Consider the following 15,622-nt stretch of genomic DNA (forward strand, 5'->3'; position numbering starts at 1 on the left):
ATTACATTAGACACATCACATTAGTACATCTACACATGTCTCTGTAACAAAAAAGAAACAAGACTAAAACTAAGACAAATAAAATGTACTGCGAGAACTGTTTCTTTATTCCTAACCTTAAATAATGTTCAACATTTTTCCAGGTATAAATACATTGAAAATTTAATTTTAGGTTAGGGTTAGGAAATGGCAGGAAACCACGCTCAGTAAATCAGTTTAGACAAATGAATAAATTACTTTTGTGTTGGGACCTTCAAGTGAAACCCAGCCGTAACAAAATTGTTTGTATTCCACAAAAGTTAGCAAATATGTTCTTAAAATCAAACATTAAAATGTCCTAGAAGTAATAATATTAATATATTATTTAATGTAATTAATAATTAAATCATTCAAAAAATAGTAATCTTAGCAGCCATTTATTCACTGCACAAAAAACAATTATGGTTGGAGCAAATCATAGTTCAGCTGTTAAACCTGACCACAGTGGCATCCTAAATTGTGCTTCTTTAGCTCAATTCAAGCTAGAAATCACTATTTTTTTAGTCTGGTCCTGCTAATGTACATGCGTATATTGACTGACAGGTGATGTCTGTATCTAAAAGGTGATTGGATCTTTTAACTGTAAGGCAGGATATATATGCCATGGGTGTTCCAATTACTCCCATTTATTTTAATACAAGTGCTCCGTCTCAGGGTTAAATAGTCTCATATGTTACACAACCTACCTGTCCATAGGCATCTGCCCAATTTTTGCTTGCTTCTACCAAGTGACAGAACAATTTGAATCAAAATACCTGTTTGATTGAACGCATGGTTTTTGAGGTCAACAACAAAGATATGGGAAGAATTCTCCTCCCTTTTAAAAGTTGATAAGCCAATTTATATTCCTAAATAATATGCAAGATTATATAGTTAGATGCATTTTATTATTTGCATTTAGCATCGTTTTTCCCTGCAGTCCGTGACCTTATCAGAACAGATCAACAACCTGATTTTGGGTTGTAACCTACCAGTTTAGAACCACTGCTCCCTGATTCCCTGAGAATCATCTCCCATCAGCATGATGTAACTTTAAAACATTTTCTCTGTCTCTCTCTCTCTCTCTCTTTATCAACACCAGCCACCCGTGTGCTAACACAGAGTTGTTTGATTTGACAGGGTGCCCAATCTTCATGTGAGGATCAGCCCTCATGCTGTAGCGATGAGGACGACAGACAGATAACAAGGCAGAAGCTAATTACAGCACCCAAGCTTTTACAGCACCACATTCTCCTGGGCTGACATGATCAGATTTTTTAGAAGTATTTGGCATTTTATAAAACTGTTTTTCTGACAGTCACAAAAGAAGAGTTTCTTATGACTAACCTATGTGAGATTAGACTAGACAGGTCCCTTAAAGGCAAGTCAGGTCACTCTGTGGCCATATTCATAACCCTTGTTGTCAGATATTTTCAAATTATACAAATACAACTCCTTATACAAATATAACTACTTCAATAATGAAAGATCAAAATGACAAAAAACTGTTAACCAAGATGGTGTTTAATTAACATATTTAATATTAGCTGTAAAATCTGGCAATACTAAAATAATACACTTTGTTGCTTAAGCTAAAATAAAAAAAAAAGAAAGAATACAAGTGAGGTCTTAAACAAAAAGGTGATTGGCTCTTTTAATTGTAAGGCAGGACTTCTACTCCATATATAGTGTTATGATTTCTCCCATTAATAAGTACTGTCCATGAGAGACCTGCTTCATCATAATAATTTTTTCTAACATTGGTAAACCACATCAGTAATAACAGATGTCCACACCAATAATGTGGCTGAAGGGATTACATCATGTAATGTTACAGTTTTAGTAAATGTTAACATTATAGTTTTACTAAATTGGATTGAGCAAGGCAAATGTATTGTTATTCTACAGACATGGTTAAGGTAAAACCAAGACCAACATTTCTGATTGAATCTCCTCCTAGAGATTATAAACTACATTCACCAAACTCAATCACAGACCAGATATAACAAAGTCTTTTTAGCAAGTCGGTCAACTCGACATGGAACATTCTTGGGGAGGCTGGGCAGCTATTTGTCTATGTAAACAAGCGGTATACAAGTATAACTCCTGTGTACTTGAATGAGAAACACAGAAATCTCCAAAATGGTTAGTCAAGATTATGATCAAAGAACATATTACAACATTTGGATCATAAATTGTGCTGCTCTACCTCAGATAATGCTAAAAAACACAATTTTCCTGGCTTGTCTAGCTGATGCGCATGGCATTCTCGAGTTGATTGACAGGCGATGTCTGTATTTAAAAGGTGATTGGCTCATTTACTTGTTAGGCGGGACTTTTCTACATCTGTTAACTGTTGGATATTCCAATTTCTCACATTCTTTTATATAGAAGTGGCCTGTTTTTACTAAATAGTTTCTGGATATATCCATCCATAAATCCATCACACAGGGCTTTGTCAAGCCAACATCAAACCAATCAAGTTATATTTTTGAAATTCAACTAAATATTCATGTGTAGACATAATGTAGTGAGCACTGTCTGGCAGCTTCAACTAGATGAACACATTTGCGGAATAACAGCAGTTTAGTATCAGCCATATGCCTGTGCAGGGAGGGATTTTAGACAGGTTTCATTTTCTAATCTAAGTAGGGCTTGTGTGCTGAGTAAAAGGTCAGAGAATAATTCCAAGACTGTTTATGCTGCCAGTTTACAAGAATAAGAGAGAGAAGGGCCAGAAACAGAATGGTTTTGCAATATATTATGGTGGAGACTTTTAAGACTTTTATACCCATCTGGTAGGGACTATACATTTTTTTCTTTAGTCCATAAAATCCTGAATTCCAACAAATGTTAAAGGCTGAAATGAATGTCTATATGGAGACCAACTGGTCCTCACTATCCTCTGTGGGTATGGCTTGGGAGACATGTAAGGCGGTTCTTCAGGGTCGGATCATACAGTATGCCTCATCCAAATCCAAAGCACGATAACTCGTGGAGTTGGAAGGGAATATTAAAAGTGCTGAGGCAGAGCTGAAGCACCGAATGTCGTCTGATGGCCTCAGAGAATTGACCCAATTGAAATACAGATATAATACTATTTTGTCACAGAAGTTGGAGATTTGGCTATTCAGAGCAAGACAGTCATATTTTGAGTCAGGTGACAAAGCAGGGAAGCTTTTGGCTAGATATATAAAGCAGAAAGAGTCTTTTTCTACCATTCCCTACATTCTACCAATATTTACCCCAGCCATTGATATTAATAATGCTTTTAAAGAATTCTATCTTGAACTCTATAGTTCCATGTCTACTTCTACTGATGAAGACATTAGAAACTTTGTGGAACCATTAGAACTTCCTAAACTGATGATTGAGCAAACAAATTCTCTTGAATCTGAGATAAATTTGGAGGAGCTTGGTGAGGTAATCCAGGGCCAGATGGCTTTGCCGCTGATTTTTTTTTAGATCTTATGCTACAGAACTGGCTCCACTTTTATTAGAATTTTATATGGAATTATTAAAGAATGGAAAGCTTGCGCCAACCATGACACAAGCGTAATGTCAGTGTAAGAGTTACCATCCAATTTACCAATTTACTGATTAAGTAAAGTTATGACATCTCTTATGCACAAAAATTAGATCAGGTGGGGTTTATTTGGGGCCGCAGCTCTTCTGATAACATTAGGAATTTCATCAATATTATGTGGTCAGTGACAAATGATCAGACTCCGGAAGCGGCCATCTCAATTGATGCCGAAAAGGTGTTTGATATGGTAGAAAGGGATTATCTTTTTAAGATTTTGGAAATATACAGGTTCGGTAATACTTTTATTGGATGGATTAAGTTTCTTTATAGACACATGATAGCAGCGATACAAACAAATGGATTAATTTCAGATTATGTGACTCTTTCTCCATTATTGTCCTGGAACCATTAATAGGAGAGATAAGAAGCGAAGATGATTTTCCAGGGGTGGTGCATTGCCTCCATAGAACATCTAGGTTACTGTTGTAACTTCCGTTCCCTGATGGAGGGCACGAGACATTGTGTCAAATGAAGCGACACTAGGGGACTTCTTTGAAGGCCTTGTTTACCTCTGAACTTGAGAAAAGGCCAAAAAAATATAAAAGGGTATAAAAGGAGGGAATCACGCATCTGTCCATTCAAGTTTTGCACTGAGGAGACGAGAGTAAGGTCTGGCCATAGCAGTGGCTCGGTTCAGCGTTGTGTCCAGGGGGACACAACTTCTCGTTCCCTCCATCAGGGAATGGAGGTCACAACAGTAACCTAGACATTCCCTGTCTGTCACTCACTTCGACGTTGTGTAGAATGAAGCGACAGTAGGGGTCCCTATTCAATCATGCCATGCCTGATGCAGGTGCGGGCAGGCAGTTGCATGCCAAAGCGACAGGCTGTGTCAGACTGCACGTACCCTTCCCCAACACCCCATAAAATTGTCATAAACTTTTTAGGTTCCCGGCACCCCGAAGGGGGGGAACAAAGCAACGTGCCAAGCATGGGAACAGGCCGCGCCAGCCGCGCCTTTTCTCTCTCTTTGTTTCTCGCATAGAGTTAAAGCGGCTGGGGCCATCTTAACGCTATCACATGCATCGAGGAAGGTGTTCTTTTACAACTCCTATTATTTCAGGGAGAAAAGACCCCACAGAGACCACCACCTGCCCAGGCTGGGGTGAGGTAAAGAGTGGCGAAATACGTCACATGGGTTTTCAGGACACATGTGGGAATGGCGCGGTGGTAGATCCTACCTGCTGCAAGGGAGGAGTTGCTACAAACACGGCGACTGGGGGACAGCGGGAACTGCCCAAGGGAAATGTGGCTCCGCCCAAAGGGGGACCGTACCATAGAAAATACACACAGGGGGGTTAATCCACACAAGGGCCCATGCTGTGGAGCACCTATTCCAGTACAGAATAATTTTAGTACCCATAGTGGGTCTGGTCGCGGAATTCCTCCGCTGAATTCACGGACCAGAGGGCTAGGGTGGAAGAACATCCAGGGAGCGCAAACCTAGTGGACTCTCCTGGGGGAAAGAGCGCACATGATCGCCTCAGTGGAGGGGAAAGGCGCTATGTGCAAGCGGAACACCCGGTTAGACATTCTGCATTATCGAGTTCTACGGGCTCAGACCTGAGAGACATGGGACGAGATCGACTCAACCCTGAGATTGTAATATCTCGTAAAGGTATTGGGTGTTGCCCAGCCCGCTGATCTACATATGTCTGCTAGGGAGATGCCGTTGGCCACTGCCCACGAGGATGCCACACTTTTTGTCGAGTGTGCTCAAACCCGCTAGGGGGCAGGCACTGCCTGGGTGTGATAGGCCAATGCAATGGCATCAACGACCCAGTGGGAAAGCCTCTGATTGAACATCTAAAGCTTTGCGTGCGGTACACATAAGTATGCAAAGCACGTACTGGATACAGCAACAAAAAAGCTGGGTCTGCCTCCTCCTGGGCAACGCTTGCAGGTTCACTACTGGGTCCCTGAAGGGGGTCGAAGGAACCTTGGCACGTAGCCTGGTCGCGGTCTTAGAACGACATGGGTGTCTGCTGAACCGAAGTCCAGGCAGGTGTCGCTGACAGAGAACGCTTGCAGGTCCCCAACCCTCTTGATGGAAGTGAGAGTGATAAGGAGGGCCATCTACAAGGAGAGGGCTCTGAGATCGACTGATTCTAGCTGGTTCAAAGAGGGGTCTTTGAAGGCCTGAAAGGACCATGGAGAGATCCCATGAGGGGATCAGACATGGCCTTGGAGGTTTCAACCTCCGGGCACCTCTAAGGGACTTGATAATCAGATTGTGCTTCCCTAGGGACTTACCGTCCACTGCATTGTGGTGAGCCGATATGATCTCTGCCATGCAGAGAAGGAGAAAGCCACTGATATGCTCCGTAGATCCAACAGCATACAGAGGTGAGTGACTTCAGCTCGCTGATCACACAACCGCTCGTCTCCAAAGAAGAAATCTGAATGGACAGACGCATGATTTCCTCCTTTTATACCCGTATGTCTGGGGAAGGGACATGTAAATTCTGTCTACCAATTTCTCATTGGCCTTTTCTCAAGTTCAGAGGTAACCGAGGCCTTCAAAGAAGTCCCCTACTGTCGCTTCATTTGACACAACGTCAAAGTGAGCGACAGATGGGAATTATTAATTCCTTTTCTAAATTCTCAGGATACAGAGTCAATTTGTCTAAATCCAAAGCTTTGGCTCTGACAGCGTACTGCCCAGTAATGGCTTTCCAGCTGGGTGCCTTTCAGTGGCACAAAAAGGGCATTAAATATTTGGGCATTTTATTCTCAGCAAATTTGTCTGATTTAGTTTTCGAGCGATGTGGGCAGGTGGGCTTCATTACATTTATCTATGATTGGGAAGTGTGGGACGAGGAGCAGGGCAAGGCCGGGCGTGCCTAGTCATGTCCTGGCCCCGCCCTCCTCCTCGTCACACTTCCCACACTTCAATCAGGCTAATCAGCCGAGGAGAGGGATAAGGGCAGCTGCATGTGGCTCTCTCTCTCTTGAACTGCCGCATCCCGCTGCACTTATCCCTCTCCTCGGCTGATTATCCCGATTGGGGGCTGGGGATGCGTAGTTGAACCAAAATTTTATTCAACATTTTGGGATTCCCAAATCTCAGTTCTATAGGTATTTACAGCTCTGTATTGTTTTTTGGGAGTAGCGCAACCCCTTCCTAAAGTGGCAGATACTCTGGGAGAGGTGATTACTGCTTTTGGAAAAGGTCTTAAAGGAAAACGCATAAAGGAAAAATTTAGCACTTTAGGGAACTCTCAGGGATGTGATGTGGAGAGAGAAGTTTAGTTTAATTATGAATGTTTATTATATTTTCTTTTTTGTTGTTCAGGGTGGGGTTGGTGATTGGGGAGTGGTATTAGTGGGGGTTAAATGTTGGTTTGATGTATATGTGTTGTGTTTTTCTTTGTTGTGTATCCATGAATCACAAAAAAAAAAATTATTGGAAGAAAACAAAACTAGCCCATCTGTCACCAACAATCCTGTCACAGTCTCAGTGCGGACAATCACTGAGCACTTTTTCCCCCATTCTGATGGTTGATGTTAACATTAACTGAAGCTCCTGAACCATATCTATATTATTTTAGATATTACACTAATGCCACATGATTTGCTGATTAGATAATCGCATGAATACAGTAAGTAGATGTACAGGTAATAAAGTGGCCAGTGAGTGAACATACAATGTATTGTGATTACTTCAATTAATTATTTGGCATATTGCATAATTAATTATATAAAAATGTTTAAATGATTGACAGCCCAAGAACCAATTATATAGGGAACACATAAGTTCCCTCTGATCCTTCTTTATGCAGGGTTGCTGCAGTGTTTTTCAGTATACTGTTTAAATTCAACTGAATTCTTCTGCCCACTGGATGGATCTTGCACCCTTCAAGCTGGTATTAAAAACTAGTCATAATGAGCGTAATTCAGTGCCTCTTTTGCTCTGCATCATGGAGGCACATCAATGGCTCACCAGGGACTGATCACAAATTAGCCAGACATAAAGCACAGGGAGCTGAGTGGGTGCCTGTACTTCAGCAAAGAGGGGATTAGAGGAGATTCAGGATATGGCACAAAGAGGAAGGGGAAAAAAGAGCAATGGATGGATTTAAAACTCCACCTGATGCTTGTAGTAGGCTATAGATATCATATCATGAATGAATAGATAAGGGTTCATGATGATTCAGCATGGTGTAAACCCCAGAGAGATGTTGAATAGTGTACAGCACCCTGGCAAGGAGTTGAGTCTGGAGAAATCATTGATTGCCACTAAGTAGGAATGCACTTTTCAGAAATGTATCCATTCCAGCAGCCAAGGTCAATGTGACCCATTTATGAAAAATATAATAAAAAAAACAAAATAAAATAAAATATAAAACTGGCAGGAGTGTATCTGTACAGTGTGTAAACCAGTCAGATAAGCATGTGAAAATGTATTTCAGTTATTTACATGCATTTTCATGTTTTGTATCTGGGGTCTCCAAGACCCCAATCAGAACATGAGAGTTAAAAGTAATGATCATGATTAATTATCAACAGACTTTATTATGAAAGCAGATTTTAGTTGGTTTAACCAAAAAGAAGTTTAAGCAAAGGTATGACACAAGCTTAAAATATATTTACAGTGTTCTTGGTTCTGGCCTTGACTTTATGAAAACTCTAGAAACATTGTGGCAGAGTGCTCTCAAGAGAATGTTCTTGACTGGTGTGGAAAAAGCCAAAGGAAATCCTGGAACCTGTACAACCCCTCTGATAAGAATGTTTCCTGGAACAAAATGTTATGCTCATATCAGTAAAGGAGGCAGCTTGATTCTAGCTTGAAGAAAAGAACTAATGGATCCAATGTTTCAGGTATTTATTTTAGTTTTCTTTTTCTGTGACTTTTTTCTTAGGGACTTGCCTATTTTAACAATCTATTCTTCCTGTAGGCATATATGTACAATTAAATACTCACACATTTGCAGATTACACATAAAATATATGCACATAACAATATAAATCAATACAACGGCTCATTTAAATATGTATCAATCCCATTTCTTTAGATTCTTAGGTAAGGCCTCAGAGTTCCTGAGCTTCTCCAGTTATTCCCAACAAGTGTCTGAAGCATTCTCATGAGCACATGAGGAAGGGTGTGGGACTTCCTCTGGTTCCTCTTGTCGTCCCCAGCCAAGGCAGATAAAAGCCAAACTATTATATCTGCTTCATCAAAAGAGCATTTTGTTAACTATGGGGAGGTGGATCACAACTCACAAAGGAAAGAAAAGAAACAAAAAAAAAATAATCAAACACGCTTTAGAGATCACATTAAATGAATGTTTCTGTCCTGCATTTACATATATCCAATTGAAACAGAAGGGACAGTACCTATTAAGTTCCTTATAGCCACCTAGCCTTTATCTCACAGTCAAGCAAATTATTTTCTACTTGCTACCACTCATCAGATATGGCTGGCATTAGGGACATTATCAATCTAGAAAGCATTTCACTGGCCTAAATGAGTAAGTGCAAGAAAAGTCATCAATGTTTTTGTTGAATTTTCCCGAAGTCAAAGGCTGTACATTTTAAATGTGCATACTGTTTATCTACTAAAAGTCAATTTTCAGCTTTACACTAACATACAGTATAGAGTGCCTAAAAGCTAAAAGACATGGATTAAAACTCCAATATTGATTACTCTGTGATACACTTTATTCTATTAATTTCATCATACCATACCATCTCTTACAATTCCTTGCCATTGTCACATCAATTTAAGAAAGCTTACTGGCTAATTGTGAGTAACTATTTCCATTTCACTCTTTCTTTACCATGCTATTGAATAAATAAAGATTTTGATCTGCATTTTACTTGCAGGAGAGAGTTCGGATTGCTGTCGGGGGTGTAATGAGCCCATATAATTAGTCTCACAATACATTTTAATAACAGATGTTGCTGCACTGGAATAATCTCCTTCCCTGAATGCGACATACTTATTAGGCTAACTCTCATTGTTGGGGTTGGACTTCTGTTTAACATCTGTATTAACTACAGTATTTTAACAATGCCTGAAAAATATTACCATCATCTAAGTAGTAGACTTTAGCTGTAACTAAGTTACATCACACCACAACTATCAACATGTTACATCAAAATGATTCACATTCAAATGACATGCAAAGTGTAAATCAAACTAAACTTATAGAACTGATCATGCTGGCTATGATGGGTGGATGTAAACGCTTTTCTTTTTTGGACTCAAAAACCAAAGGTAAACAAAGTTTTTTATTTTCAAGTTGTTAATTTTCATTTGATAGTCAGCCTGTCAAATCTTTGTCATACTGTTGTGCACACCAGCTCATGTGATGGCTATTCAGAATGGATGATCAGATTTTTAGTTAAGCCAATTATGTTCTTCAATGTTTGTTCATTTATTTATTCAAGTGGGCCTTGTAGTCACATAACCCAGATGCAGATTTCTAATGCAGGTTGACAGCTTCTTTTTGACAATGAAATGCCTCTTTTTTTCCTCTGATTAGCAATGCAGTTGTTTTACTCTAAAAATGAAACACTTGATGGTAATGTTTGCCTCTTTCTACAGTAGGTGAACAGCAACAGGTTAGGTTAGTGAGCCGGTTGCTCTGTCTTTTATCCCCTGGAATTCAGACATGTTACAATCAGCAGTCTCCCTTTTCCATGGAAGTGAGGAGTACAAGCCACTACCCTAACTCAACAAGCCCTGGTAAAGAGTAAATATTAGGAACATAGTTGTAAGTGAAAAGTAAAAATTAGCTTGTTCTAGGCAATTAAAATGTCTCAATTTTCCATTAACATCCACATAACAATAACTACTTTATCTTTATGGGTAATATGCCTAATTTTTCAGTATTAAATAGAACTGAAAAATAAAATGTAAAAAATAATTAAGCATACTTTATATAGCTGCCAAATCTTATATCTAACATTTAGTATTAGCTCAGTCTGAAACAGTATCAATTTTACAAATATACTGTAATTTAATATCCTGAACAAGAAGGGCAGAGTTTGTTTACATGTTTTCGAAGGATTTTTGTGTTGGTTCATAAATTCTTCTAAATACCAGACAGTAAGATGGCTGAATATAGAGTCTGATATATTGCATGGTGTAACAAGTAAAAGGACAGGCAAGGAGGCGGGAACCAGCTGAACAGTCAATATAATTTTTAATGTAGAACTCAGCATAAAACAAACACACACACACACACACACACAACATGGCCACGTGCATCTCTCTCTCTCTAGAAATGGCGTCTCAGGCTCCCCTTTATCTTGCTCTCCTGCAGATCAGCTTATTCAGCATCGGCCGTGCCCCCTCATGGCCCAGCCATGCCTTCCTCCTCGTCACACTCCTCCCCCGCAGGATTCAGGCCAGGGTGCCACCGGACCCCCCCCACCCTGTCAGCTGGTGGGGAACATGGGGAAGAGGCGAGGGGAGGCGTGGGGAGAGAGAAACTTCGAGCGAGAGACACACAGAGAGAGAGCGAGAGAAAAACTGGGTGACACGCTGTCACCCAGTCCTCCGCCCTCTGTCGGATGACAGCTCGCTCCTCCCCCGGTGGACAGCAGAGATCCCTCCGACCCCTTGCGGACAGAACCTCTCCTCCCCCTGGTGGTTGGCAGTGGCGAGGACTCTACAACAGCACATCCCTCCTTCCTTCCAGGTTTTGGCACCACTGTAACAAGGTTCGTATTTTCAGGGCAAATGTAGTCAGGAGGCAGCGGAATAGTCAATGTGAGTATTTTTATTACTTCTTCAACGTTAAACAAAACATAAAAAAGGGCTCTTAGTGGCCAAATATGTACAGCTAACTCTCTCTGCTTACTGATGTGTCCGTCTGCCTTTTCAGGTCTCCCTCCACCATCATTATAACAAGATATAGGTGTTAGAGATATTGACAGCCCAGGTGACGAGCCTTACTACTCTCCCTCTCCCGCAGACAGATACACAACCACACCCTCATCCCCACACATGGCAAAGGAGAGGACAGTTTTATGTGGCTCTTCTCAATGGATTTGCAGATGAATGTCAATCACTGGGCAGCAAATACTCATTAAAAAAAGCTTTTATATAGTTGAGTTTCTTGTGAGTGACCAGCAGAGGATCTTGCATTTTCAGACATATACAGTATGTACAACTAAATTAAAATATAAAGTAATTCTCCAGACAAGATCCAAGCTTTTATATTTGTCTATCTCAAAATATATTTCTTTATTGTTTTAACATTAATTTAAAATACATGAGATTTCATGCTTGAGTGTGAGAGGGATCTCAGTCAGTATCTTAAAAAAAGAAATAGATGAGAAATTAACGTAGATTAAATAGAGACTTAAATCTAATTAAGTCTTACACTTTGAAATACTTCAGAAAGCAGTGGTTATCTTCTCTGAGCATCTGTACATCTTATCATGGGAACGCAGTCAACTTCTCCAGCAGATCTGCACAAATCCTCTCCTCTTTGGCACAAAGCCTTCCCTAGGCAACATTATCTCACAGCTACTACAAACAGGGGGAATCTCAAGTCTAGTATTGTGAAACAAAAAACACATCAGCAACTAAGAGATCACATTTCTCACTTGCTATGGTCTCTTTTCTCCTTATATTAAATCCCTATTGAAGCTGGACTCAAACACAACAAAAACAACACAAAAGGCAAATACTGGCTTGATGAACATAAAAGTCAGAGAAGAGAGTATAAGAATGATTATTCAACCAAACAAAAAGTAGATGTCAAACAGCAATGGTCACAAAGTTCAGCCCTCAATTTCTAAACAGCTGACTCATCATATAAAATCTGTCACAGTGCAACGCAGATAACGGCAGTCCGAGTAGAGAACAATATGACCTTGTACACTTAAGAATGTGTAAACATGTTTGTGGGAAACAAACGCCTGTCCTGTGTGTCCATCAACCCCCCCAAAGTCTTAAAAATCTAATGAAAATCCACAAAAATACATTGGAGAGATAAACTATGCCTTCAGATGGGCAAAGTAATACATTTGTGGAACAAATCTGTGATCTCCAAACATTTTAAACTCAGTTATAACTTGAGAAATTTTAATCATATTCATAACTGAATGTTTATTTTTCCTTTTGGGGTGTTTTTCATCATTAAATGCTTGGATGCAAGTAATGAAATAAAATATGCTGGAATCAGGAGTCAGCTCAGGCTAAAAAAAGTTCTGTCACAACTAAGAGGCTGTAAAACATAAAATAAATAAATATTCCATCAAACCAACCAAAGGAGTTAATCTGGACTGACAGCTAAAATACATTTAAAATGAAAATATCTTCTCTGCACAAGTCCTTCTTTGCAGCGTTGGCAAACAGAATAACACAGAGGCCTGAATACAGCACGGTCAGTAGAAAGTGTGTATGTGTTTATAAGACACATTTTTCTGAATTCAGAAATTCTGGATTCTTAATTGGACCTATTATATGACGAAACTGGTAACTTAAAGGGATAGTTTACCAAAAAAGGAAGGTTCTCTCATCATTTACTCACCCTCATACCATGTGGGTGAGAAACACGTTACATTTGTCTGTCTTTTTTACTACCAATCTCCACTTTCACATTCTTCGTCTTTTGTTTTTGGCGATTCACATCCTATGTGCATATCACCATCTACTGGGCAGGGAGGAGAATTTATAGTAAAAAAAAGTACTTAAAGATTCATCAGTTTCTCACACACACACACACACACACACACACACACACACACACACACAAATATCATATCACTTCAGAAGACATGGATTAAACCACTGGAGTCAGATTAGTAAGTATATATTATTTTTATGCTACCTTTATGTGCTTTTGGAGCTTCACAATTTGGGTAACCATTCACTTGCATTGTGAGGACCTACAGAGCTGAAATATTCTTCTAAAACTATTCATTTGTGTTCAGCAGAAGACGGAAAGTCGTACATATCTGGGATGACATGAGGGTCAGTAAATCATGAGAGAATTTTCATTTTTGGGTGAACTATCCCTTTAAGTTGAACAACACATTCATACTGATTATATAGTGATCTTGTAGCAGATGCTGAAGAACAAAACTATGCTTGTGTAAAAATGCACAGACTTTATTGACCCTTTGAAATAAGATACAGGAATACATACTCCACCACACAAATAAGGGTGATGTGAAAAATGTCTAGTAAACAAAATACTATAAATGAAATCACTAGAGGATGAACATGAAAGGCTCTTGCACGTGGATACAACGGAGAAAGGGGAGTATGTCTATATGATCACATCCTTATTATGATAAGAATTACCTTTGAAAACAAGTTTTAAAAAAAATCTAATTTATAAAAGTAGACCGAGGGAAACTCTCTTGAGAAACTCTGGGCATTACAACACTGCTACTGTGCTTGAGGTGATTACAAATACAGCTTATCCTCCATGACGAGGCTGTTTGTCCGCATGAGTTTGAACTTGCCCTCCTTCATTTGTTCCATCAGTTACGATTGTATTCATTCTCAGTGTCTTCTGTGCAATTTAGATGATTCTCCAGTTCCTGGGTTACAGCGTCCCTTCCGATTTTGTCATTTCTCCTTTTTTCCAAGATTAAATCCTCTAAACTCTGAAAGTCCAAAACGTGACTTTTCTTTTCTGACAGTTGTATTTTCATCTGATACGGCTGCTTGCCGATTCGTATTTCACCTCCAGTTTTGAATTCACGCTTGCCAAATCTGCACCAGGCAGCAAAGGATTCGGAGTTCTTCCAGCAAATGTCTCGGTCTTCCATCCCGACTTGCTCCATGGCATTCTGCACCACAACATCGGGGCTCAGCGACCGAAACTTATACAGGTCGTTCACAATTCTGCCTCTTTTACCTTGACTTGCGTCGTAAAGAAAGTCGCATTTAATCTCATTTCTAAACAAATGAACCACCTGTAAGTCCCCAACACACACTGCCCAGTGCGGGTACTGACCGGCAGCAACGAACTCAACCAAGTCGCCAGGTTTGCAATTATGTGGCAAGTTCTCGCACGACAGCGTTCCCATTTCGATGAGCCTGATACTCCTCTCGTAAACGCACTCGTCCCGATAGTATACCGCACATTCTAATTCGTTACGGCAGTCGTAATGGTTGTCATCTATGTTTGGGTCCTTTTCGGTCTCATCGATGTTCTCTTCTTGCTCGTCGTCATCGGTGGAGAAAATATAAGACACGCCGATCCGTGGAGCTTCGTCCTCTAGGTCGAATCCATTAGGGTCAGCCGTGGGTAATTCATTATAATTCAAATGAGTAAGTTTTTCCACTTGATTCCCCATAACAATGTCTGAAACTCGAGCGAAAATTTCACTTCCCACCTGTGTAGATCAGGGAAGGGAGATCTTACACGTTATCCGGATAGCCCTGTTCTGGTCTAAGTCCATGTCTTCTTTTTATCAACAATGTATAAAGTAATTATGCGATGTGTGTTTTGGCATATCATACAGGTATGGAAAAAGTTAGCCAGCACACTTTTCTTCAGTCAGATCTGATGTTGAGTTTCAGCGTGCGTTCTGAACAGGTGCGTCTCACCTGCCAACTTCCTGGTGTGAACTGCAGACACGTGAAGCCCGCCAGACACAATGGTGAAGTCACGGGGTAGACTGTGCTCCGCGGTTAACGTCCTCTCTGAGGAATTGTACTTTTGACGATTACTTTCCTCTCTTTTGACGTAATGGGCGGTGTCCACTGCTTTTTGAAGTCCTGACACAGGCAGTTGCTGCGTGAGTGAACAGAATTGCAGCGCTCACGGTATTTACTGAAGACACGGTCAGTTAAAGAGACAGTGCACATTTAGAGCGAAGCACACTGAGCAAGCAAGTCACTGAGATCTTGTACATTTTAAAAGGATAGTTCACCCAGAAATGAAAATTCTCTCATAATTTACTCACCCTTATGCCACCCCAGATGTACAATGTATGACCTCCTTTCTTCCATTGAACAAAAAATATTTTTGGGAGAATATTTCAGATCTGTTGGTCTATATAGCCTAATGCCAGTGAATAGTGGTCAACTTTGAGGGTCCA

General features: G+C 40.1%; 1 protein-coding gene across 1 annotated transcript; it reads right to left on the bottom strand.

Annotated features, from left to right (window-relative positions):
• Positions 1-13,433: 13,433 nt before the first annotated feature.
• Positions 13,434-15,307, bottom strand: LOC127657891 (protein LRATD2-like). The gene has a single exon (XM_052146863.1). The coding sequence runs from the start codon at positions 14,873-14,875 to the stop codon at positions 14,054-14,056; it is 822 nt and encodes a 273-aa protein (XP_052002823.1). The 5' UTR covers positions 14,876-15,307; the 3' UTR covers positions 13,434-14,053.
• Positions 15,308-15,622: the final 315 nt, after the last annotated feature.

The sequence above is a fragment of the Xyrauchen texanus genome, chromosome 17 (genome assembly GCF_025860055.1).
Source record: "Xyrauchen texanus isolate HMW12.3.18 chromosome 17, RBS_HiC_50CHRs, whole genome shotgun sequence".
NCBI classification, from domain to species: domain Eukaryota; kingdom Metazoa; phylum Chordata; class Actinopteri; order Cypriniformes; family Catostomidae; genus Xyrauchen; species Xyrauchen texanus.